Source organism: Pristis pectinata, chromosome 7 (assembly GCF_009764475.1).
Source record: "Pristis pectinata isolate sPriPec2 chromosome 7, sPriPec2.1.pri, whole genome shotgun sequence".
Classification (NCBI taxonomy): Eukaryota; Metazoa; Chordata; class Chondrichthyes; order Rhinopristiformes; family Pristidae; genus Pristis; species Pristis pectinata.
In genome coordinates, this window is record NC_067411.1 from 64,945,880 (window position 1) to 64,972,264 (window position 26,385).

At 39.7% G+C, this 26,385-nt stretch overlaps 1 protein-coding gene across 4 annotated transcripts in view; it reads right to left on the minus strand.

The window, feature by feature from the left end:
- Positions 1-1,681: 1,681 nt before the first annotated feature.
- Positions 1,682-26,385, minus strand: part of LOC127572872 (low-density lipoprotein receptor-related protein 1-like) — a 44,567-nt gene continuing 19,863 nt past the window's right edge. For 3 of the 4 annotated variants that reach the window (XM_052020574.1, XM_052020575.1, XM_052020571.1), the window contains 27 exons: positions 25,991-26,368; positions 25,519-25,641; positions 24,017-24,136; positions 21,963-22,079; positions 21,558-21,683; positions 21,034-21,205; positions 18,888-19,112; positions 18,246-18,364; positions 17,963-18,102; positions 16,934-17,072; positions 16,033-16,185; positions 15,503-15,622; positions 14,900-15,022; positions 13,745-14,113; positions 10,946-11,068; positions 9,371-9,487; positions 8,784-8,903; positions 6,913-7,038; positions 6,009-6,180; positions 5,299-5,520; positions 4,685-4,803; positions 4,466-4,605; positions 4,095-4,230; positions 3,435-3,575; positions 2,513-2,614; positions 2,023-2,094; positions 1,682-1,829 (listed from right to left, as the gene is read on the minus strand). In XM_052020574.1, the coding sequence (XP_051876534.1) occupies positions 1,723-1,829; positions 2,023-2,094; positions 2,513-2,614; positions 3,435-3,575; positions 4,095-4,230; positions 4,466-4,605; positions 4,685-4,803; positions 5,299-5,520; positions 6,009-6,180; positions 6,913-7,038; positions 8,784-8,903; positions 9,371-9,487; positions 10,946-11,068; positions 13,745-14,113; positions 14,900-15,022; positions 15,503-15,622; positions 16,033-16,185; positions 16,934-17,072; positions 17,963-18,102; positions 18,246-18,364; positions 18,888-19,112; positions 21,034-21,205; positions 21,558-21,683; positions 21,963-22,079; positions 24,017-24,136; positions 25,519-25,641; positions 25,991-26,368 (4,121 nt within the window). In that variant the 3' untranslated portion in view covers positions 1,682-1,722. The remainder of the gene's footprint in view (positions 1,830-2,022; positions 2,095-2,512; positions 2,615-3,434; positions 3,576-4,094; positions 4,231-4,465; positions 4,606-4,684; positions 4,804-5,298; positions 5,521-6,008; positions 6,181-6,912; positions 7,039-8,783; positions 8,904-9,370; positions 9,488-10,945; positions 11,069-13,744; positions 14,114-14,899; positions 15,023-15,502; positions 15,623-16,032; positions 16,186-16,933; positions 17,073-17,962; positions 18,103-18,245; positions 18,365-18,887; positions 19,113-21,033; positions 21,206-21,557; positions 21,684-21,962; positions 22,080-24,016; positions 24,137-25,518; positions 25,642-25,990; positions 26,369-26,385) is intronic. The other variant, XM_052020573.1, reaches the window with a different exon arrangement.

Genomic DNA, 26,385 nt, shown 5'->3' on the forward strand with positions numbered 1-26,385 from the left:
ACCTCTGTCTAGTTCAAGAGTGAAGCTTCAGGTTGACCACTTTAATTCTCTACCTTATGCACATTGCATCCTTGGTGTTATGTTCTTCTCTTAGCTAGTCCCTGGCTTCGGTTGTAATTTTGTGGGTACCGATATGGCTATTAAGGTCAATGCAGGATTCAGACTCTGCCAAAAGGTGGTGACAGGTGGTACAGGGTAGTTGTGTGGAAAGTGCTATGCTTGTTTTTGCTTGGCTCCTGCAAAAGCTAGGTTCTCAGTGCCTCACCATCTGCTTCTGCATTGGATTAGTCAATTTTTTTTTCTCTCCTGCACCACGCCCCCCCTCCCCCTCCCCAGACCAGCGCTTGAATGCATCCTCAGAACACTTTGTGATACTCCTAATATTGGAGTTATTAAGCTCAGAATACCCATTTCAGGAGTCTGCTGTCCCACGTGTAAACTACACGGCCAACTTATCCAAATTGTCAAACATAAGCACAGCTTTGCTGTAGGGACATTGCCTTAATAGGAAACTCAATGGGCTGCTTATCCTACAATGCACTGATATTTTGCAAAGACCACATTGGTACCAAAACATGCTATTGAGAGAGCTGCCCTGTGTCTCTAGCATGTAGGAAACCTATCATTCTACTACAGTTTAAATGAATAACACTTTAATAATAGGCACAAAGTTTGACCAAGGGACCAACATTAAACAAAAGCAGAAAATTACCCGATACTTGATCCTTATCATGAGGAAGGCCAACCTTCAACTTATTACCTCCAGTTTAGGTCCCTCCTTATGGGCCTGTCCTATCCTTTTCCATTACCATCTTAAATCTATTAGAATTGTGATCACTAAAGCTAATGTGATCCCTCACCACCACTTTCATTACTTGCCCTGCCTCATTCCCCAAAGGGAGAAGGTCCAGTATTGCATCCTCCCAAGTAGGGTCCTCAATATATTGAGTAAAATTTAAAAGTAAAATTTGAGTCAATTTCTTTGACATTACTTACCTAAAGTCCAGGATCCACATTTCAACCACAACACATTCTTTCACTTTCAATGGCTGCACCAAGGCCTGCTGCTCTGTTTAAACCATTGCCCAAATACAAGGAAACTGCAGGGTTGGTGCATGCTACTTGCATTTTACATTCCCCATCTGCAAACTTTGGGCATTTTAAATCTTAGGAATTGCAAATAAACCATCCAAATTTGTGAAGGGGTTGACAGCTGTTGGAATCATGGAATCTTAGATGAATTTCTGCACTTCATCCCAGTGATTTTTTTTTTTGCTAAGTACCTTTTTAATTGGCATCTAGTGATCAATCTTGGCAGTAAAATATTCCCATATAGCAACCATTAACCCAACATCCTAATTTCAATTCCCTAAAAGCTTTAACATTTTGGTCAAGTCCCCCGGCAGCAGGTGCAGAGGCCCACGTGAAAAGTAATTCTGGAGTTGGACCAAGCCATGTAGCTGCAGGGGACTGCAGGCTAGCCAGAAATCATGCCGTGTCCATATGTAGACTGGGTCAGGGTTCACAGGATATTGTTAATGATTAAGCAAATTGGATTCAATCCTTGGGGGGAAATTGGCTAAAGACATATCCGGTTCTCAGCAGATACGGCACCATTCACAATCCACCATGTTTCAGAGACATTCAGTACCACCCACATAGCAGCTACATGAGAACATTTCAGTTGTGAAAATTCAAATTTTATTCTTTGCTTTGTACAGATTAATTACTTTGAAAGGCTGGATTCTCAAAATGGGTGTATTTCATGTTCCTCCTCTGCCATGTCTGCCAAGCAAGGTAACCAAGTACACCAGCAATGATCAAAAGTGCTGAAAAAGGATAGACAAAAGCATTAGAAGGAATATTCACATTTGCCACAAGAAACTAAACCAATATCTCATTGTTGGTACCCAGCACCAATTTAGAGAATCTACCCACAATTCTAATAGTAAATGGATTATACATGCACATTTGGTACTAGTTTTGCACAGATAGGGTCTTGAACTGAGGATAAGGTCTTACAAATGGTAAAGATGACCCAAATAGGCGTAGATCCTTTGCTTGACTTTCCAAGTGAAGTATTCAAATGTGTATCTAAAAATTAAAAAGCAGATGTTTCATCATTTCATATACAAGCAATTCAAACAGGTAAAGTTAGTTCTAGGCACTTCATAATCTTACTAAAAGCATCAAGTTGCATTCCTAAGAGGATTCCATTTATGTCATAGCTTGAAACATTGCTTCAGAATTTAAACCAAATTGCAGCTCTATCATGGATAGATTAATTAGGAGATTAAAACAGTTCCATTCAATGAGGCAAATAGAGACCTTGTACAATGTCTTGCTTGAAATTTAGACAAAGTTGAAATGGAAGAGTTTCAATATTACAATGATCAAATATACCCACTGGTATACTAGGATTGAGGTAAAAGCCCGATGTAAATGAAATTAAGGCACAAGGTAAAGATCTGCTTAAGCAGGATTGAAAAATTGCTGCTAGTTACTGTATTACCTCTGGGACTAGCCAAAACTGTTGGCAAGATGGTACGTGATCTGGCAAACTCTTCTGAAGCAACACCTGCAGACATCTTTGTTGGAGTTGTATGTTCATTTACTGTAAAGGAACAGGAATAGTTATGTACCAATATTATTTTTTTTTTGGTGTTAGCAACAAGTGAATGGGTTTTTAAAAAAAGTGTTTGTCATCCTTTCTGCATTTAACCAGTCTTTAATTTAAAGCTAAATTTCCTAGTCTACAGTAGCAACTCAAACTCATTACATGATATCCTTCAACCAGGAGGTTAAAATAGCTAATTCAACTCCATTTACAGTTCTAAAGTATCAAACCCTATTTAGGGGTTTGGGGTAGGAGGCAGATCATTTACACTTCCAAGTATATAAGTTATGCCCAATAAGCTTTGGTGCTTAATTGCTTGTATCAACCCAGTGGTCAGGAGGTCTTAGACTTTAGATACAAAGTCTAGTACTTTTCCTCCATTTTCAGACCTCATCTGGGATAAGAGCACAGACCTCCAGTGAATAGCAGAAACATCACCAAGACCTGTATGTACCCAAGAAATGCCCCATCAATAGCATAAACATTAACAAACATTTAAATATCTTAAAACACTCTTACATTAACAGCTAACATGAACTTTGAAGGACCACGTGATGTTTACCAAAGCAGACAAATGTCTGGAACTGGACAAGGGGATACAGATGCTCACAGATTCCATGGGAGGTGTGCATAGGAAATATAAATACACATGTTCCCACTGGAGACCTGAGTTTTTTGGTGCAGCTCAAGATTTTAGATAAAATTGTGAGGGTCTAGAGCTACCATTCTTGTCTATGTGGATAGCAGAGTGAATAATGAAGATTGAGCTTACTCCATCATAGGCAAACTTCAGTTAGAACTGAACCCAAAACACTACCTTCATGACAATGCTTCTCATCATCCTTCAACACCATTCCAGTCGGACACACACAGGTATACTTTGGTGATCGACTGTTAATTTGAGGAGCAGGGAGGCACATGTGCTCACAAGTTCCAAACTCTGCACACCAGTTTTTCCCTAGGATGCACCAAATCAAAATTTCAGAAACATTCAAGTACAGGAATCAGCTTTAACTAGTGCACTGTAACCATTCATGCTTTACTAGTTTCACTCCACTTTGTTCTGGATTATGAACAATATGCACAAACAGCATGTCATCATGCAAACACTTACAGGATACAAGTTTGGCAATACTATCAGCATTTAGGAAACCAAATTGTGTAGTTTCTCAACTGACGTTAGATTTGAAGAGTAAAGAAAAATTGAAGTGTGCTTTTCCATCCTTGGGCATGGAATGAATTTCTGTACAGAAAAAGTGTACAGGAAGACATGCTAGAATATACTTCCATGTACCAAATCTGGCAAGGCAACTCTACTGAAAATTTCCAGTAATCCCACAAACCTGAAGAATATTAACATGTCTGGCATTAAGGAAATTTCAAAGATGGACATTCTATAGCTGTTTTATTGCTAAATATAATCAGCAGGAACCAAGCCACATTTACACTATATAAAAGGAGGCTGCAGATTTCTTACCAGGTATCTGTATCAGCTCATGATAGATTATGATGTCTCCAAGTTCAACACTCGAGGCCAAAAGCTTCACATCATCTCCAGTATACTTGTTGGCTCCATAAATTCCTTTTCCCTCATCAGCCCAATAAATATGATCCTGGAAATGCACATTTTGGGGAAGATTCCACTTCATAAATCCATGGGAGGCTTTAGTTCAAGTTTAACAACTCCTTGCATATGGACCATTAGAATAAATTTGAGAAGCTTGCAACCAGCTATAATCCTAGACTTCAGTTGAAACCTTGGACATTAGCCACTGAATTTCTGAACCACCTACTTTGAAGAGTTGATTGTGTTGACTATTCGTCAAAACTAATCTTTAAAAAAATTACCTCAAATAGAGTCACAGCACAAGGATGTGCAAGGAATTCTTGTGACTGCAATACTGTTCTTCTGTCCTGACCATTGAGATCTACACTTGACAATGTGTGCAACTTTGCATCAATCCAATACAAGCGGCCTTTCATACGGTCTGTGGGGAAAAAAAAAGTTAAAGTAATATCCACAAAGTCTAAAACCAGTCAGTGCACCATTAAAAAGACCTTACTTACCAAGTGCAATGCCTTTTGGCCACTCAACTTTGGCAGCAAGCAAAATTTGGCGATCAACACCATTCATGCCTGCTTTCTCAATCTTTGCTGGAGTGCCCCAGTCAGACCAGTAAATAAACCTTGAAAGAAATGGATCACATGTTAAACCAGTTTTTGAATGCATCTAGCAAGCAGCAACTCCCGCTGCATTCAAGAATAAACTTCAACTTACTGCAAAGGTACATAAGCATTTTTAGCTGACCAGAGGATTTAAAAACAATGGCACTGCAATTTAAAGAGACTGCCCTGGAACAATAAGTGTTAGATTACTATCGAGCCAGTGTTGGTTCTCGTGATCTGTTACTTGCATCAATATTTTGCATAGAAGCAGGAGGTTATTTGTTTAATCTTACAGTAATTTACTTTTAACAATTCCAAATTTCCACCTTGTACCTCGAGCTAATTTGAATATGCACTACCACCATTTGGTTGGAAAATTGTATCCATTACTTTGACTTGATATCGACACTTCACTTTGAAAAGAATAAGTGGACAGCATTGCAATTCCGAGGATGAAAATACTGGATAAATCCAAATCAATGCTAGTAAATTTACAAAACTAGAGCAAGTAGTACCCTGATAGTGGATCAACCACAACTGAAGCTGGTTCCCTTAGGTCTGTATCAAAAAGAATCTTCCTTTTCGTTCCATCAAAGTTAGCCACAGATAGTGTTTTAGTGCCACGATCAGTCCAGTAAACAAGTTTATTGATCCAGTCCACAGCAATTCCTTCAGGGATCTGCAAGTCATTAATTATGGATGTTCCAGCTGCACGATCCCTTCCATTCAGTGACATACTACAACAGAAGTACAAGGCAATTAGATAGATCTGCAAAATTTGCTTCCAATTTATTGCTAGAAGGATCGGATTTTGCAAACCAACAGTAGTGCAATAGGGACACTGGAGACTGCGGACGCTGGAACCAGGAGCAACACACAAGCTGGAGGAACTCAGTAGGTCCGACAGGATCTATGGAGGGAAGTGGACAGCACTCAGCACCAACCTTGAAACTACTCAAGTTCCTAGTTTGTGCATCCACAAATTCCATCTTGCAAATTTTAAAGCATTAAATCTGAGGCTTTACCTCGTGCAGCAAGGGGGCCAGGGAGCAGGGTTGATTTAAGTTAATTTCCATGATTTTGGCAATATGCTGGATATCATCTCAACCTGGAGAACTATTGATACTTCAAGATTGAGCAGCGTCAATACTTGTGGTCAACATCAAGTGATGAGCAATCAAGTCTTCTCATTGGAACTTTAAATTTAATGCAATATGCTCATTACCTGAAGATTGCCTGCTGGCCCACATCAGCCCAGAAGATTCTCTCCTCTGCAAAGTCAGCATCCAGTGCTACAGCATTTCTCAGCTGCACAGCAACTTGGGTGTACTCCTGGTGATGTAGTCCTAGCTTCCGAATGTCATGGCGATTCGTGAAGATCAAATAAGGCTCTTTTCCTAAAGTTCAAAGTTGTATTCTCAACTCAAATTCCAAAATGCTGTTGTTTTATAATTTGTTTTAACAGACAACAAAAATTTAGTTGTGCATCACGAAACCTTGCATTTCATTGGCTAGTTTCCATAAAACCAAAACAAACTTGCTACTATAGTCCAAGGTGTTCCATTTATAAAAGCTTACTTTCATATTTGTAATCAATATACCCAAACCAAAAATCTTCTCCTCACTTAAATTTAGGTGAATTTAAGTCTGTGTAATTAATAGGAAATTGAATGGACGTCAAGCCCTGCAGGTAGTTTTATGCCATTGTCAATGATAAGCTGTTATTGAATGATCATGGATTCTGGATGTCATCTTGAGTAATAAACTGTAATAGAATGAATGATCGCAGGACACAAGAGGGAGCATCCCAGTAGCATCTTAAGACAATGCGCCAAATCAAGGTAGAATTTGCCAAATCCAAAGTAGCCAAAAATACAATTTCATCTTAGATATTAAACTGTTCAGTTAAAAATCTGGTCAATAAAAAGTGCCTGGATGCAAGGGAGTTTAGCTCTGCAAAACAGAACACCCCACCCAACTGCAAAAATATTAAGCTACTCCCATATAGGGAAATGGACTAGAAGTATACTAATTATCTTTTCTCATGTCCCAGAAAAGACACACTTGCAGTAAATTACCAACACCCAAAAGGAGCATCATCTTACATATGCAGATAAGTTTATACTTGCCTATTGCCTTGCAAACTCCATTAGCTGGATCCATAAGGTAACCTGCATGACATTCACATTTGTAGCTTCCATCTGTGTTAACACAAATTTGACTACAAGATCCAGGATTGCGGCATTCATTAACATCTGAAAAAAAATTTGAGTCGTTGGGCCCTTCGTATTTGTAGTTTAGCAAGGCAATCAAGAATAATGCCTCTAACAAACATCCTTTATAGTAAACACTCAACCAATAGCAGTCAATGTAGTATACCCAAAGTCATACCACAAGTTCTTAAGGGTTTATTCAAATCCCTATTAGTTTCCAAGTAAAGTAAAGCTCTAATTATGTTATTGGATTGTTCGGCATCTGGCTCACTGGGGTTATCTGTGCTTCCTTTGAACTCATCAGGTTTACCGAACAATAATACAATTTCAGTACTTTTGAAGTATCGACACTGTTGTAGTGTAGGAAACAAAAAAAAGTCTGTGCACAGCAAAATCCCACACATAACCACATGGTTATGACCTGATAATCTGCTTTAGTGTTTCAGAATAGGGAATAAACAGTAGCTTCAGGACCCCACAAAACTCCCCACTTGTCTTCAAAATAGTCACATGAAATCTTTTCCACTGATCTGAGAAAAGGAGGGGGGACTTTGGTTTACATCTTCTCCAAAATACATAAATGATCTGGATGAGAATATGCAAGGCACGATTAGTAAGTTCTCAGATGACACTAAAACAGGTGGTATACCAGACAGTGAAGAAGGTTATTAAAAATTACACAGGGATCTTGATCAGCTGGGTAAGTGGGCTGAGGAATGGCAAATGGCATTCAATTTGGATAGGTGTGAGGTGTTGCACTTTGGAAAGTCAAAGCAGGGTAGAACTTTCACAAGGAATGGTAGGACCCTGGGCGATGTTGTAGAACAGAGGGACCTAGGAGTTCAAGTATATAGTTCCCTGAAAGTGGCATCACAGGTAGAGTGGTGAAGGTGGTGTTTAGCACACTGGCCTTCATCAGTCAGGGCATTGAGTATAGAAGTTATGTTATATTACAAGATGTTGGTGAGGCCACACCTGGAAATATTATGTACAGTTTTGGCTATCCTGTTACAGGAAAGACACCATTAAGCTGGAAAGACTGTAGAGAAAATTTATGAGGATGCTGCTTGGGCTTGAGTGCCCGAGTTAGTGGGAAGAGGTTGCACAGGCTAGGACTTTGTTCCTTGGGGGCATAGGAGACTGAGGGGTGACTTTATAGAGGTGTGTAAAATCATGAGGGGCATAGATAGGGTGGATGCACATTGTCTTTTTGCCAGGGAAAGGGAATTAAAAACTATAGGGTGTAGGTTTAAGATTTAGAGGGGAAAGATTTAAATGGGATCTGAGGGGCAAATTCTTCACGCAGAGGGTGGTGCATATGTGGAACAAGTTGCCAGAGGAAGTAGTTGAGGCAGGTACAATATTTTATGTTTTCTATGTACATGGAGATGAGAAAAATAGACTGCTATGGGAAGGCCTAGTGATTTCTAGGGTAGGGACACGTTCGGCACAGCTTTGTGGGTCAAAGGGTCTGAATTGTGCTGTTGGTTTTTCTGTTTTCTTTCTAACAACAACATTTAAAAGACTCTTGGACAATTACATGGATACGAAAGGTTCAGAGGGATATGGGTCAAGTGGGACTAGCTTAGGTGGGCATCTTGGCCGGCATGGACTGGTTGGGCTGAAGGGCCCGTTTCCGTGCTGGATAATTCTATGACTCAACAAACAAAAATTTATGTAGGTGTTGTGACAATAAGAGTAACACCTAATAGTCTAGGGAAAGAAAAAGTGCCAAAGTTTTACTGTCATCTCTAATCTTGCAATAGACTGGTCAAAAGGGTACCTACCTCCACAGGTAGTCCTGTCAATCAATTCATAACCAGTAGGGCATTCACATTCATAACCAATTACAAGATCATGGCACGTGTGGGAGCAGCCACCATTCTTCTTTAAACATTCATTCTTATCTACAGAACACAAGCGGTCAAATTTCAATGTTACTACTTCATTGACTATCCTCAAGCAGTAAAAAAAATACTTGGTACAGTTCAAAAGGAAACTGTCACATCCTGACTTAGACATTTCACTTAATTCCATAACAGTTTATAGCAACCAATTCTTGCATTGCATGGGGAAAACAAATCTCAAAATTTAGTGCAAGTGGAATCTCTTCAATATGAATAGATACCACATCAAGGTTACAATGTTAGTGCACTCCTGATAGAATTGCTTAATCGATTCCAAACCCAATTTCATTTATTCTCCAAACCAGTGAATTTCTATACACCCATTTTCCATAACAGGTCAACATTTGAGCTGCAATAGTCAGAAAACTGAATGGAATCACCATATGGACTGCAGGATTTCATGCATTTCTAGCAGTTTAAATTCAAATTTGCATGTTGAAACTATGCTTCAAGACAATTTCACTTACTGCATTCACTGAGAAGTTCATCACTCCAGTCTTTGCAGTCCTGTTTAGTATCGCATACTTGGCTGATATTTATGCACTCTCCACTATGACATTTGAAGTTAGTCGGTTCCATGCATTCTGAAACCAAGTATCAGAAGAAATTGTTCCAATCAATTTTCGGGATTAAAAGCATTGCAGGTTACTATCCATGGTTTGTACCAATCAAAAGAATGAACTTTGATAACATTATCAAATTTCTCCATGTTAAATGAGCATTGGTTTTAGTACAACTTCATAGCCATGTTGGAAATTTTTGGCACTTTTAGCAATTGACTCAGCAGCTGCTATTTCTGAAATTACTTCTTAAAGGAATGTATTTGCAAGTATTATAGGGAGTGGTGCTGCTGCGGCAATGATGGGGTGGGGTGGGGGGTAGTGTACTCCCATGGTCATCAGGAGGACTGGGCAGGCTGATAAGGAACATGCCTGCTCCTTCATAAAACTTGTGGGAGTAGTGGGCACAGATCCTTCAGATACATTCTCAGGTGCTCAAGGGGAAGTTGCCTGGGGAAAATCTCTGCAAGGATATGTAGTCACTGCATGCCTTCATGACGCAAACAAGTGCCCATATCTGCTCCTGGAGGGCTGAAGGATGAGTAGAAGGACCCCTTGCGTGGGTGACTTCACTAATGCAGTAGTGAGCCGTAGAGTCCTGGCAGACCAGTTGCAGCAGCTCAAGCTCTCAACACTGGAAAGCCAAAAGTGACTGACGATTAGAGGGTCACAGGCAAAGTAGTCCAGATATACTGATCAAGTTGTGTTTGAGCTTTCCGATCCAGACAAATGCTGTTTGCATAGTGGCCCTTAACTAGCATGGCTTCAAGAGAAAATAGTAGTTAGCAAAACTTGGTTGCTTGCCAAGTAATACATTTTCAGATTAGGTTGAAAATTTCACTGCAATGAAAATTTTGCACATTGTACTACTCGGCCTTTTCTCCTTGGAGCGACAGAGGATGAGGGGGGACCTGATAGAGGTATATAAGATGATGAGAGGTATTGATCGGGTCGATAATCAGAGGCTTTTCCCCACGGCTGAAATGGTGGCCACAAGAGGACATAGATTTAAGGTGCTGGGGAGTAGGTATAGAGGAGATGTCAGGGATAAGTTTTTTTACTCAGAGAGTGGCGAGTGCGTGGAATGGGCTGCCGGCAACAGTGGTGGAGGTGGATACGATAGAGTCTTTTAAGAGACTGTTGGATAGGTACATGGAGCTGAGAAAAATAGAGGGCTATGGGTAAGCCTAGTAATTTCTAGGGTAGGGACATGTTCGGCACAGCTTTGTGGGCCGAAGGGCCGGAATTGAGCTGTAGGTTCCTCTATGTTTCTATGTACTTTTGTTGATGCAAAATCCCCAAATTGCGTCTAGCGATTGGAGAAATATCCCAGCAAAATCAAGAAAAGTTTCCCGAATGGCACCTAGAATGTACCTAAAATTGCTTTACTCCAGGTTAATCTTCATTTTTCAACACTCTATATTCTTGGGAGGAGAGAATCTCTGACCCCATATTACTAAACAAAAAGGCAGGCTCACTTACTTTCCTGGCAGTTGATTTCATCACCACCATCACTACAGTCTCTAAATTGATTACATCTCTTTTTCCCAGGGATGCAACTGCCATCATTACATTGGAAGTGATCAGGTCTGCATGTACGAGGAGCTAAGAATTAGAATGGAGATACATTTAACTGCAATCACTTGAAATGGAAGGCCTTAAAGTTAAGTGTGCAAAAGTATATCAGTGCCACATTTGATAAGTCACTTTTTTGATCAAGTAGAACATCTTTTCGCTATATTAAATGAGGCAGTTTCTGAAACTACCAGATTGCTTTCAGCATTTTCCAAGCATCTGTGCAGAACCTTTTCTTGTATCTCAGATCTACAAGCACGTATGGCTTTGTCTAATTAAACTGTTTAGAAATAAGGTATTGAACTGAATAGAGCACAGGCATTTAGTTTTCTGTGCCCTTCCCACTTTAGAAGTAGTGACTATTCTCTTAAAACCCAAACTGATAAACATTTCATCAACTTACAACTCAAATACATGTACTTTTATCAAAGAAAACCAAATTTAACTTTTAATTTTACACAAATTTAAGGTGTTGGCCTTTGGGAATATGTCTAAGGAAGGATTTTCTGTACATGCACTAAAGCTCAAGTCCAGAACACGAGCCACTAGTTGCAATTGCTTACTGAAATGTCATCTTGGTATTGGTAGAAAACAAATGAACTTTAAAAAGTCACTTTCTCAAATCTATTTAACACTGAATAGAGGCAAACTAAAAATTTGCACTTCAAACATTCATTCCATTTAACTGCAGAAATATGGCAAGAATGTGAAGAAAATAGGAACAGGTCATCAGGCATTTCAAGCCTGCTGTGTCATTTAATATCACGGTGGATCTCTGCTGCTTCTACTCATGTCATTTCGCCACACTATTCTTTGCTCTTTCAGATATCCATCATCACTTTATGATCCAGCTTCCACCACTTGCCAAGGCAGAGAATTCAGCCCTCTGAAGAAGAAATTTCAGTTTTAACTACAAGGGGTTGGTCATTTATGTCCCCTAGTTTGAAATTCTCCCACTAGTGGGAACATCCCAAAATATATCCCCTTAGGATCATTTGTTTGAACAAGATCTCCCCTTGTTCTAAACTCGGGAATGTAGGCCAAAATCATTTAGTCTCTTATTAGGAGATCTCTCACATCCTAGGAATTAGCCTGGCGATTCTCCTTTGCTGCCTCCAAGTGTTTTAAGTCAAGGAGACCAAAACTATGCAGTATTCCATGCTAGGCTTTAACACCATGTATAATTACAAAATCTCTTTAAAACTCCAATTTGCAATGAAGGCCAACATGCTGTTTACCTCAACCACTTAGACTTGCTCACTAGCTTTGAGAGATTCACGCATGAGGATACTGTACCTCAATCCTACTGTACTGCACTCACTTGCAGTCTCTTCATTTAGAAGAATCTGCCTTTTGACTTCTCTTACCAAAGTGCATGGCCCACATTAAACTCCATTTGCCAATCTAAATTATGTTGTAGAATCACAGTATCCTCATCACATGGCCTTCCACCCATTCTCAAATTTGCAGACCTTACATGCTGTTCCTTCCTTCAGGTCAAGGATGTAAATAGTGAACAATTATGGGCCAAGAACTGCTCCGTGGTACTCTACTAGTTACCTCCTTTCAATCTGCATAGGACCCTTTTATTCCAACTATTATGCAACGGCTAGTTTTCAATCCATTTCCAGGACTCTGACACCTTGGGATTTTAATTTATGCACCATCCTCATGGTACCTTGTCAAATGCCTTTGAAATCTAAATACACTACATCTACAGGTTCTGCTTAATCAATTCTCCCATCATATCCTCAAATTCAAGAAAATGTGTCAAATTTGAGGTAAATAACGTTGATTAGGTCAGTTATTGTTTTTCTAAATGATTAGCATTTCCTGATTGGCATCTTGCCAATAACCATTAAACTAGCCCATTCCCTGTTTTCTACATTTTGTTTTGCAATGGAGTCACATCGGCCATTTTCCAATCTTCTGGTACCCTCCTGGAGTTGTGTTTTATGAAAAATTTCAACCAATGGGTCCACATCTCCACAGCCTTTTGAAAACTCCCAACATGCAGCCCATAAGGTCCTAGCAATTTGTCTACCCTTAGCACAGCAAGACTACCCCCAAATGGGATTAAAAAAATGTTAATTAGCACATCTGATATCTTGGGGATATAATATCATCCAGTGGCGAATTAATGACTGACAAAATAATGGCAGATACGCTGAATGATTTTTATTTTGCCTGTCTTCAGCCTCGTTCTCTAGAGGCCCCACATTTACTTTTGCTGCCCTCTTCCTATTTATCCAGAGAAACTTAGGTTTTAGAACCCATGCAAAGTTCTCTCTCAAATTCATTTTATCCCCAGAGCTTCTTGGACACTTGCTGCTGGATCCCAAAAACTTCCCAGTCTTCTGGTCTACCACCTTCTCGTCACTTTGTATATTCGAGACAATTCCTCCCTCAGCATTATAATTGCACTTATTCAGACTGAAGACCCTTGTTACGCACCCATGGCGTTTATCCTCAAACTGCATTTGAATTCCATTATATTGCGGTCACTAACCCCCAGGGGATCTTTAACCACAAGGTTCATAAATCTTTCATTACACAAGAATCTAAAATAACCCATTCCCAGGTAGACCCCACATGTACTGCTCCAAAAAGCAATCCAACATTTTCCATAAATTCTATGATACCCTTGCCAGTTTGGTTCATCCAATCGATGCAAATTGAAGTGTGTAACCAGGAAGAAAGACTTACGACAATTAGCTTCATCACTTCCGTCTTTGCAGTCAGCATCACCATCACAGTACCAGTTTTGGTGGATGCATTCACCTGAAGCGCACAGGAACTCATTGGGAGAACAGGCCAAAGGAGGAAGAGTGTATCCACAGCGGTCTGGAGATTCATCTGATTTATCTGTACAATCCACACTGTTATCACACACCCAGTTTAAAGGTATGCATTCTGAACTATTGCACTGAAACTCATGAGTGCCACAGGTAGAAGCAGCACAGTCCTTTTCATCACTTCCATCACCACAGTCATCCATACCATTGCAGGCAAATGCCTTGGCAATGCATCTACCACTGGAGCAAGTGAATTCCAAAGGATCACAAGTAATTTTACCTGAAAAATATAAAAATGGAGCTTACAACAGGTGATGATTGCAAGTTCCCCATATTGTTTTGCAAATTAGACAAATTCAAACATTACACCAAGATGCTGACCAGCTAGACAGGAAGACTTTAAATATTAGTTATGATGGCAAATTGATGGTAGCCTTCTGTTGCATTTTAAACTGAAACCAATTCATTCACTTTATAACAAGTAAATTGATAACCAGTACTGTAACGGACTTCACACTGGTACACAAGTGGTTAAGGGCTCAGAGCAGATTACTGTGTAAAATTTACATTTTAGATTGAATTCAATACCTCCTTGAGCAAAAATGGCAAAACAAACTTCCGATTATTGCACAGACACCAAGTGATTAAGAACAATTCAGATTCACCAGGATACTAGCCAGAAGGGGGGAAATAAAACATAAGAGCGAAGATACTGAAATCTTATAATATTGTCATAACTTGAAGTTTAGAATGAGATGGCCACAGTAAAGTGTTAGAACAGAAGAAACTTACTAATTCATACCATAGGTAGAACAACTTTATGGAAGCATAAATACCATCAAATTGGCCATGTAGTCAATTAGTTAACAACAAAAAAATGTAAATTACAGCTACCACATTGAAGTCATGAAGCATCTTATGCTGGGGAAAATTTTGCAACACCACAAACTGGTCTCAACTTTTCCCCCTATCAAATGGACATCAGTATGAAATTTGGTGCAAATACATAGAATGAAAAATGAAAGTAAGTGAAGACTGTTGCCAGCTTGGAGATTAGTTAACCTACCACAATCAATCTCATCACCACCATTTTTGCAGTCCTTCTCTCCATCACACTGCCACGCAACAGGAATGCACTGCAAGGATCCAGGTCCACAGCTGATTTCATGGCTAAGACACACTCTTTGATCTAGGGGGAAAAAGTTGATACTTCATACTGAGTCTGCATTCCAAATAAACTCAAATTTAGTAACTGGAGTGGTAGGCAATTGTAGCTATATGCACAACACTATGAGCTCTGGTGCAGAACTGGTCAAGTTAGTGGTGCATGCTGTCAACTAGGTATAGCATTTGATACATCTACTTGGAACAGTTACATTTCTAATCTGTTGCAATGTCAAGGACAATAGTTGTTGCTCGTGACAGGGTCACCCAGATCACTGGCTACTGCCAGGAATTTAAGTTACTATTTGGGAAAATTTCAATATTCTAAAACAATACTATAACCTTGGAGGCATGTTTGTGTTCCAAAAAAAAAATCAGATCACAGCATTCCTTGTTGAAAATCCACCAAGTGCTAAATTTTTACAGATTGTAGACGTGCAAATAAATGGCAATATGCATTCGGCAAATAGTATACATCCCTTATTAGAATACAAGTGGTACTTACGACAGACTTCTGTACTTTCATCAGATCCATCTTCACAGTCAGCTTTGCCATCGCATAACCACCTACTAGGTATACATTGTTTATTGTGGCACACAAAGTCAGATGCTCCACATGTTTTAACTAGTGGAAAGACAACTAGTAAACCACATTGCATTCAGTTTACATTCAGCCTCTAATGATTAAATAATTACTGAAAATTGTTTCCTTTGCAGGGGAAGTCAATTACCACATTAGATAGATCCAATTTTAACCTAGGTATGAAGTAAATAAATGTTTGTCTTTTCTCCATTCATGCAATACCTAGCCATTTTGTTAGTCTACGTAGGGAGGAGCTCTGGTTTCAACCTCATTTTAAATCATGCAAATTAACACTTGATTCATGATCCTGAACTTTGGCACAAAGTCAATTAAGTTCAAGAATAAAAAAAATCCTCGCATCATTAGACTACCAAATAGAAGTGGCTTAAATCAACACCTTGCTCTAAGAGTTAAGCTCTAGGTTAGATCTAGTGGATGTTGGGCAAACTCACATATACCCATCCTGCAGTGCTGTCCGTCCTGATCCAGCTCCATCCCAGATGGACACACACAGGTATATTTTGGAGAGTCTCTGTCGATTTGGGGAGCTGGAAGACACATGTATTCACAGCTTCCCATCTCAAGATTCTCACACCAGTTTTTGCCTGTGGATACACAAATCTAGTTTGCAATCGGATCCTTCCAACTAGGAAAATCAGAGTCAGATTATTTAACTCTAGTAAAATCATACAGATCCAAAATTCAGTAAACTAAACAAGCCATTCCAGTGAGAAATTGATATTGAACCTTTTCCCAATGTCACTGCTGGACTAGTGGGCAAGAGCAAAGCTTAATTATCCGTGCCAAGTAAATTGCCAATGACTGCAGAGGAACTGGTATCTGACAAAATTTAAAAGCAGAACGCCAGAAACTGGCAACAGGTTTACAGAATACAACTTAAAATACAAGCCAAAGACACGGAGTGGCAAAGCCAATTGCAAGCTGTTGGCCAAATCCTGAACATATTCTTAAATACTTAAATCTTCAGACAGGGGCCCAGACAAAAGTAATTTTGCATTTATCACTAAAATATTTAAATGTAGTCAAGTGGTGGATAGTTATGACATGAAATTTGACATTTATACAGTGCATGGGAAAGCTTGGTCCCATTCATTTGGGGGGGGGGTGGGGGAAGAATCACCAAGTTTTGTTGGGGGGGGGGTGGTTGGTGGTGGGGGGCTGTGAGGAGAAGAAAGTCGGGTGGGGGGGGGCGGAGGAAGAAAAGAGAGAAAAAAAGAGAAGAGACTTTGGAATATACACAAATTCCAAGAGCTGAACAAAATTACTGACTGCAATGCTATATAGTCACCTTCAAGGTGAATTTAACAAGTCAAGAACACAGTCAAAACTAACCTGATGGTTGAGTCAGCTCATGATGAGCAATGAGGTCTCGAGGCTCAAGGTTGGCAGCTAAAAGCACTATATCTGAACCCGTAAATTTGTTGGCTCCATAAAGTGCTTTTCTTTCCCCGTCAACCCAGAATACATTATCCTAAAATGAAAGCAGCAAATTATCAAGATTGTTAATTGGTATAAATGCAATAGCAATTTCCAAGTTTCCAAGTTACTTACTGATGTGATAGAATCACACCAGCGCAGCTTGAATCTTTGATCATCATCAGTAATTCAAGACTATTGCAAGACAGAAGTAGTGACCTACAATCGATCAAAGTCAGCATCAATTTCAACCGAGCAGTTTAAGGATGGCCTCAAGATTGATTCTCTCCTACCCCTGCCATTAAAGTTAAATCATCCAACTTCCTCCCTTCAGATGCCACACACTAACCAATTGCTCTTGTTTGCAAACCCTGATTTTCCCCCCAAATAGTCCAGAGAACACAGTGTTATAGTTTACATTGAGCTGTTAAGGGATAGGTAGTAGCAGAAAACAAAACACTGACGACAGGTGGAAGGTGAAAATTCTAGTGACAAAGGACCATGTTTTAAATAATTAACATTCAAAATTTGGCCTTGCACATTAAAAGTGATTCTGCTTGTTGCAGCGTCCAGAAGGGAAGTCTTAGAATACTTAAAACTGAGGGGGAAGACTAGCCAGGGTGATGGCAGCTTTGTCTGGACATGGGAAGGGTCATTGCAGACGGGGAAAATCTTGTTCTGGTCCAAAATGTTTGGGGGAAGTGCAGGAGTAGAAATATTAGGGAGGACTGGTTTAGAAGATGACATCAGAACATAGAATGGAATGCCCCTGGGAGAATAGAACAGAATCCTTGCAGGATGTGAGGAAGTTAGACTAGGTGGTATGGAAGTCAGTGGGCTCGTAACGGATGCAAGTTACTGGACTATTTCAGGATACAAAAGGAGATTAGTCAAGTGAATACATTGAACAGGTGGACAAGGTACAGACTGTACAGTCAAACTTGCCTCAAATATGGCAATCGCAAGAGCATGAGCAAGGAATTCCTTTGACACCAACACAATTCTTCTGTCTTGACCATTTAAGTCTACACTTGATAATACATGCAGCTTTGAGTCAACCCAATAAAGACGACCTTTCACAAGATCTGTTGGGGAGGGGGGGGGTGGGGAGGGGAAGAGAGAGGGAGAAAGAGAGAGAGAGGAAAACAAAGGAGAAAATGTATTGCATTATAAAGTGAAATTGTAGTATATAGTGCATACTTTAAATCAGGATTGGCAGCCTACTTACCAAGAGCAATGCCATGTGGCCATTCAATATCTCTGGTAACCAGGGCACTACGGTCATAACCATTCATTCCTGCTTTTTCAATCTTTGCTGGCTCACCCCAGTCTGACCAGTAAACAAACCTTGAAACACAACAGGAATATCAATTAAAACCCTTCAAGATGGTGACCCAAAATTAATGCTGGAGTCAAACTTCTAAAAAAAAATTCAACATTTGTATTTATGACAATTAGAAGGCTAATATTTATCACTCCAAGTTGAGCAGTTGTTTACAAAACTTAACAATTCTGAAATGAGCACATTCCTGAGTCAGATTTGATGCCTCTAGCCTACTCAGGGGTCTATTTCAAACTCAATTCTCCTTGACCTAGTCAAAAGAACCTTATTTCCAAATGAAGCTTGTAGCTTTAAACTTAAACAGTTAATCACAATCTTTGTCGTTGTATCTTTAATGACAAACTCACTTCCGACTTAATGAGTCGTCTCAATTTTTAAAATAAAGCATTCAGGAATGGTCAAAAGATTTCTATAGGCCAAAAGCTGGAAAAAACTGAAGCCAAGAAGCCAGCTTAGAACAGTGAACAAAGTTGCCAGTTATCAAAACAAAAAGATCTGTAATATGGAGCAAGTTAAACAATTCATTACCCAGAGAGTGGATTGACAACTATGGAAGTTGGTTCCATTAGGTCTGTATCAAAGAGGATTTTTCTTTTTGTTCCATCAAATTTCACAACAGAGATGGTCTTGGTGCCACAGTCAGTCCAGTAAAGATGCTTATAGATCCAGTCCACGGCAATTCCCACAGGAACTCCTAGATCTTTGACTATGTTGGATTTATGAACAGAGTTTCCATTTTTATCCATGGACACACTGTTGAGAGTAATTGGGAGTTAGAAGGGTGCCAGTTAGAGCTTGTCTATTTAAACGTTTTATAATCCATTTCAAGAGCTTTTAACTTTCAAGAGCATGAACAGGGGAAGAACACCCAGTCTTCTCAGCTCTGATCATGGAAAAGCAGAACTGAAGTTAATTTGACAATATGCAATTTATGCCCAAGAGCAAAGTGCTCCTAAAGCTCATGCTTAGAATTATCATTGTTCACTGATATTTATGGAATAGAACAGCATTCCAGATCAGTGTTTGCAGACATTGCTCTATGAAGCAAGTTATCAGGGTAATTAAAGAGAGCGTTGTACTAGGATCAGTTGAGGCTTCTTGCCCAAATCCAACCAGATTGTCAGTTTAAATCCAACAACCAACTTGCCCAAATTAAATGTTCAGACTATACAATAAATACCATTGGTTGCAATACACAGTAGCCAGAAAGTACACAATATCTACAATGACATTATTTCATAGATGTAATTCTATTTATATCTATTGCCCCACCCATTTACAATAAGAGGACTTGCAGAATGGGTCCATACCGTTCATTTAGAGAATCTAGTTGTTTAGTGCTAATGGCACAATTTGAGCCAGCTGTTAAATGCTTTGAAACTTGCAGTCATCTACAGATTCTTAAACAATGCAATCTGAGCAGCAAATCTACCAGAAAGTTTCAAAAAAGATTGCATATGGTAGGCTGTTTCTTGGAATCCAAGGGACAATGGAAAATTGGAGCCTAAAGTGGCTCAGCAGCAAAATGTAATGGCTGATGTTCATTTTGTGACCAGGCTGTTACTAATGGAGGTCCAAGGCCCAACCTTTTGCTTCCTAATATGCAGCATTAATAATTTAGACTTTAATATGGGGGTATGATATAGAGTTTGCAAGTGTTAAAAAAATGGTTGTAATTAACAGTGAGGAAAGCAGACTGCATGAAGATATAGATGATAGAGACAAAAAAAAAGTGGCAAAACGGAAGTTAATCTAGACAAGTGCAAGATTATGCATTGGGGAGGTTCAATAAAGGTAGCCTTCAATAAAGAGGATCGAGCGTTGGAGAGGAGGGGATCAAAAGGGCTCTGAGCGTACACCCAAAAGACAAAAAAAAGTGGTAGGATAGGACAAAATACTGGCTGAGGCAGAGAATAAAAGAGTAGGAAATTTATGCTGGAATAGTCTAAAAAAAAGAACTAGATTACAGAACTGGTCACGTTACAAGCTAGAAGTTGCACTGAAGATGCAGGGGAGATCAAGGATATTGTCAGGACTGGAAAATAGTAGCTAGAAAAATCTTAAGCTAGGGTAGCTTTCAATGGAACAGGGTTTAAACATTTGAGGGAGAGCAGTGGAGAAAGGGTATGAAATTCTGAAGGGATACAAAAATGTAGCAAACTTGGGTAAGGTAGCATCGGTGGATAGGAAGTCAAAATTCAGATAAATAGATGCCACTGGACTCCTAGCATCTGTAGGTTTTTTGGCTTTAAACATATGCTCCTTCATTTTAAAGTAGGTGGTGAAAGAGGAAAGCAAACAGTTGTATTCTCTGGACACATCGTGAGATAAAAGGGGATGATAGAGGCAGAACCTTCATATTAAAGTACAGATCCAAGTAATTTTCAGAGCTGTCACCCATAAGGTTATACAGCTAGTCCAGGAAGGTGGGATAAGACAGTGGCACTTTCCCCTTCCTTCTGCCCCCACACTCTCTGCCAGAATGGACGCAAGGCTGAATGATCTCATGTCATAATATCCCAATTCTAGAACAAATCGAAACATTTCCCCAAACACTAAATCAACACAAGTTTACTTCTAGATAAATGAAGATATTTCAATGAATGTCAATACCCAGATGATTATAGTCAAATCTCAAAAGATTTTATCTTAGTTTAATTCACCAAAATCATACCTAAAAATTGCTTGCTGTGTTAAGTCAGCCCAGAAGATGGTCGATGCGGCAACATCAACATCAAGTGCTACAGCATTTCTCAATTGAGAAACTATTTCCATGTATTCCATTTTATGCAATCCAACTTTCCTAATATCATGACGGTTAGTGAAAACCAAAAAAGGCTCTTTACCTAAAAAGAAACCTTAGTTAAGGAAATTTTCAAAAGAAACAAGTTTTCTAAATTACAACAGCAGCTTCTACTCCAAGTAACAAATCATCAAAACCTGGAAAATAATGCTGGCTAACCATTATCTGTTCAAAGCACTCCCCTTGATCCCATTCCTAGAGGGCAACTTGGTTTTTAAATTTGCTAATTGAAGTTCTCAGTTTTGTCTAAGATAGTTGTGCTTTACTGAAAATTAAAATTGCAAATACAATGGTGCCTCATGGCTAAAGAACAAGTGTTGCATTTTAACAAATGCAGTTTTAAACTAGGCATCACTTAAAGTTAAAAAGATAGTTTAAACAGATGTTCTACTTACCCATTGCCTTGCAAATCCCCTTCACTGAATCCATGTGGTATCCTTTGTGACACAGGCATTCATAACTCCCCACTTTGTTGATACAAGTTTGACTGCAAGTTCCAGGATCTTGACATTCATCAATGTCTAGATCAAAATAACCAATATTCATCGTTATCAGCATCAAATAGCAGGAAACAGGTCCTTCAGCCCACCACATCCATGCCAATCAAGCAACTACCTATATTAATCTCATTTTCATTTTGTATCCCAATTAATGTGCACACGCCCCCTCCCACCCCCACCCCCTTCCCCCCCGCCCAACCAACTACACAAGGAGGAAATTACAGAATTAACCAAATCTCAGAACAAAACCACAGTTTAGGTTATATGCCATTACAATTAAAATGCATGATGAAAATTTACCTGTGCAGAATCTCTCAAATAACTCAAACCCAGGAAGGCATCCACATTTGTAGCCAATGAGAAGATCATGGCAAATATGCGAACATCCACCATTGTTCACTAGACATTCATTCACATCTGAAAAATGTGAAATTTCAGAATCGATCATTTGAAGCAGCACAAAAAAAAACACGACCAAACAGGAAGCTGCACAAGTCTAGCAACTAGGGTATCATTTGGGCTTTTAGTACAAGCTAGATAATCCTTTTGGAAAAATTTCACTGTGGCACATTGCTTGTGCAGGAAATTAAATTAAATGCTTTGAGGAACAATGAACAGACAAAAGACTTTTAAACAAGGATGCCTGCATTCTAACGGAGAAAGTGATTATAGGTGACCACATCCCCGACTCAAAACATCAACAATTCCTCCCCCAACCTAACACATGCTGCTCAACCCACCAAGTCCCTCCTGATTGTTTGTTAGTATAGCTATTTGTGTGGAATCATGAGATTGAGGTCTTAAATGAATACTTCATCTAAGTTTACTGGGGAGAAGTTAGCAAATTCAGGGAAGAGAACAGTGATGTCCTGGAGCACATCAATATAGGTGTTAGTAGTCTTAAAGCACCCACAAAAGGTGGATAAATCTTAAAGGCCTGACTAGGTGTATCCCAAGACATCACAGGGAGTTAGGGAAGAAATTGCTGGGGTCCTGGCAGAGATACTTGCATCAACTTTAGCTATGGGCAAAGCACCAGAGTTCTGGAGGATGGCTAATGTTGTACCTTTAAGGACTGCAAGGACAAGCCAGGGAACTACAAGCCAGTGAGCCCAAGTGTAGGAAAGTTACTGGAGGGGACTCAGATAGGATCCATTTGGAAATGCAAGGGCTGGTTAGGGATAGTCAGCATGGCTGTGGGGGGAGAAATTAGGTCTCATGAAATTTGATCTTTTTAAAAAAAAACCAAGTGTCCAAGAGGATTGATGAGGGCAAGGCATGTAGGTATTGTCTACCTGGACTTTAGTACAGCCTTCGACAAGATCCTGCATGGGAGGATAGTCAGGAAGGTTAGATCATATCTAGTGCAAGCTGGCCAATTGGATAGAAAATGTGCCTGGTAGTAGGAGGAGGAGTCAGAAAGTGGCAGTGGAGGGTCATTTTCCCCCAGATTGGAGACCTGTGACCAATGGTGTGCCACAGGATTGGTGCTGGGTCCCATTGTGTGATACGTATATATTAATGATTTGACTGAGAATCTAGGCGGCATACAAGTATCTTTTCAGGTAACTGCAAAATTGGTGGTATGGTGGACAAAAATTGCGCAAGGTTATCACAGGATCCAGATCAACTGGGAAAGTGGGCAAAGGAATGGCAGATGGAATTTAACTTCAATAATGCAATTTGGGAAGTTAAATCAGGGCAGGACATACAGTGAATGGCAATGCCCTGGGGATTGTTGTTCAGAGGTATCTAGGGTTAAAAGTACATAGTTCTGAATGATGACACAGGTAGACAAGGTGAAAAAAAAAACATTTAGTATGTTTGTCTTCATTGGTCAGGGAATTGATTACAGAATTTGGGATGTCATGTTACAAAATATAGCAAGACCGTACTTTAGAATATTGTGTGCAGTTCTGGTTACCACACTACAGGAAGAATATGATTGAGCAAGAAGGTGCAGAAAAGATTCACAAGGGTGTTGCCTGAACTGGAGGGCTTGAATTACAAGGAGAGGCTGGGACTCATTTCCCTGGAGTGAAGGAGGCAGAGGGGTGACCTTAGGTTTATAAAATCATGAGGAGCATAGACAAGGTGAATGGTCAGTCTTTCTCCCCAGAGTAGAGGAGTCCAAAACTAGAGGGCATAGTTTTAAGGTGAGGGGAACAATTTTAAAGAGGGGGGAGATGCAAGTTTTAGTCATGCTAAAATTTAACCTAGATTAATTTAAATTTTATTCAGCTTAAGGAATAATGATTGTTCTTTACTTTTAGCTTTTACTGCTTACACTATTGCAGCCACCTGGAGTACATCATTTAGAGTTTCAATCTTGTACAACCCTAATGCTCACTTACTACATTCAGAGGGCTCATCACTCCCATCTCCACAGTCTTGATGGTTGTTACACACTCTGCTTGCATCTATGCATTCACCACTTTGACATTTGAAGAAAGATGGCATAGTACACACAGAACCTGCAAGACAAGTGATAAAATTTATCCATTACAATAACAAAACATTTTTTGCAAGTCCACAAGTGCAAAAAGCCACTATCCTAGACACATCCCCAATTCAAAAAAATTCTAGAAATACCGTAACCTGGCAGCATCAGAACAAACCTTTCAGGCTAGTCAGCTCTTGTCACAACAGTTTGATTAAAGGTTATTGACCCAAAGCTCTTCTGTACAGATGGTGCCCCACCAAATGTCCCTAGCATCGTTTCCCACCATCAGTTTTGCTTTTCAACTTACTGTTGGAGACATCCAACAAATTAACTGCATTTCTTCCTCAAAGCTCAAGTATCAAAGCCTACTCGAATGTTAGGAACTATATGGCCAAGAGTCTGAACTCAAGCAAACTTGCACATTAATTGTTGACAAGGGAGTCTGGGATACAAGGCCAACAAGTCCTGCAGTACACAAGCAGCTAGTTTTAATAGAACAAGCACAACACATTTCAACTTCAGTGCCAACCTCCAGCAGCATCAATATTTTACCCACCTCCCAAAATAATAGCCAATTTCAGCTGTGCACTAGTAATAATTGCTTTTGCACAAACTACATCCTTGATGAGAATACAGCCATCATTTCTGCCAAGATGAAAGTTAGATCCATGCAGATTGCCTTCAAAATGGCATCAAAATCAAAGCCCCTCTTTACTTTCTATTCTCATCAGGCTATACAAAGCATCTTTGAATCTCTGCTGTTATCCTTCCATTATGCAAGCCATCCCCTCTTATTCCAACTCTTTCAAGTATCATCCACATAACCAAACTCCTTGTAACCCCATTCCAAGCAAAATAGACAAAGGGAATTTGACCAGAACATCAAGTTGTGCTCCAAGACAGTATCCTCTTTCTCAAAGCTCAACTCTCGTTAACTAGCCCACTTACAGAATACTCTTTCACTGAAAAGCTCAGCCAACCTGCCACAACTTGGATGAAAATAGCCTGCTGAGCATATTGTTTATCACACATTTTAATCTTCATTCACTGGTGATGTAACTCAGATGTTCATTTTCACCCACTAAAGTATCATGCAGTGTTCCAGATGATTGTTCATTCAGCAATTCAAAATAATTCAGTTCCTATTCCACTTCTGCATTTTTGTGAACTAGTTGGGGGTGAAATGTTACTTGTTAGTGATAACATTTGATCCAGAAGATCAGAACTTTCATCAGCTTTGGCAATGAGCTCACCTATGCTATTTTTGATAATCAGGTGTGGCTGACCATTATTCAAACACAAGGCCTGTTTGCATGCCATTTGCCTGTCAAGTCAGACAATGGTCTAAAAGTTCCATAATTACAAATCCTCAGTTTATGGCTAAAACCAGCATAAGAAATGTTATATGCTTACCATTTTTACAATCAATTTCATCACTTCCATCACTACAGTCCTTGTATCCATTACATTTACGGCCTTCAGGGATGCAGGAACCATCACCACATCTGAAATAATCTGGCCGACAAGTTTGTGGAGCTTCAAAGAGACAATGGTCATTGACAAGCAATGAATTTAAAATGTCCATCATCTTTTAACCACCGTCTCCCCATAGTTCACTAATCACCTACTGGCTCTGATCCTACCACTCTTCTCCTCACCACCCCCCCCCCCCCCTTTATACTAGCCATCTCCACCCAGTCTTGCAGGGTTTTGACCCAAATGATCCTTCCTCCTCACCACCACCAACATCCCATAGCTGCTGCCTGACCAACTGAGTTCCTCCAGTAGGTTGTTTGTTGCTCCAGAGTTCTCCAACTGGAACATTTAGAGAGCCAATGCTTACAGAAGCAAAGCCACAGAAACAATTTTTTTTTTAACTACTTACGGCAGTTGATTTCATCACTTCCATCCTTGCAATCACTATCTCCATCGCAGTACCAATGGCGATGAATGCATTCTCCTGAATTGCAGAGGATCTCATTGGAAAAACAGGTAGAAGGAGGAGGAGGAGGAGGAGTATGGCCACAGTGTTCTACTGATTCATCAGACTTGTCTGTACAGTCAACGTTGTTGTCACACAACCAGTTTGCAGGGATACACTCCAAACTACTGCATTGAAACTCATGTGATCCACAGACTGATTGAACACAGCTTTTTTCATCACTTCCATCACCACAATCATCTTCACCATTACAAACAAAGGATTTAGAAATGCATCTGCCACTAGAGCAAGTAAATTCCAGAGTACTGCAAGTGGAAATGCCTAGGGAGAACAAAGTG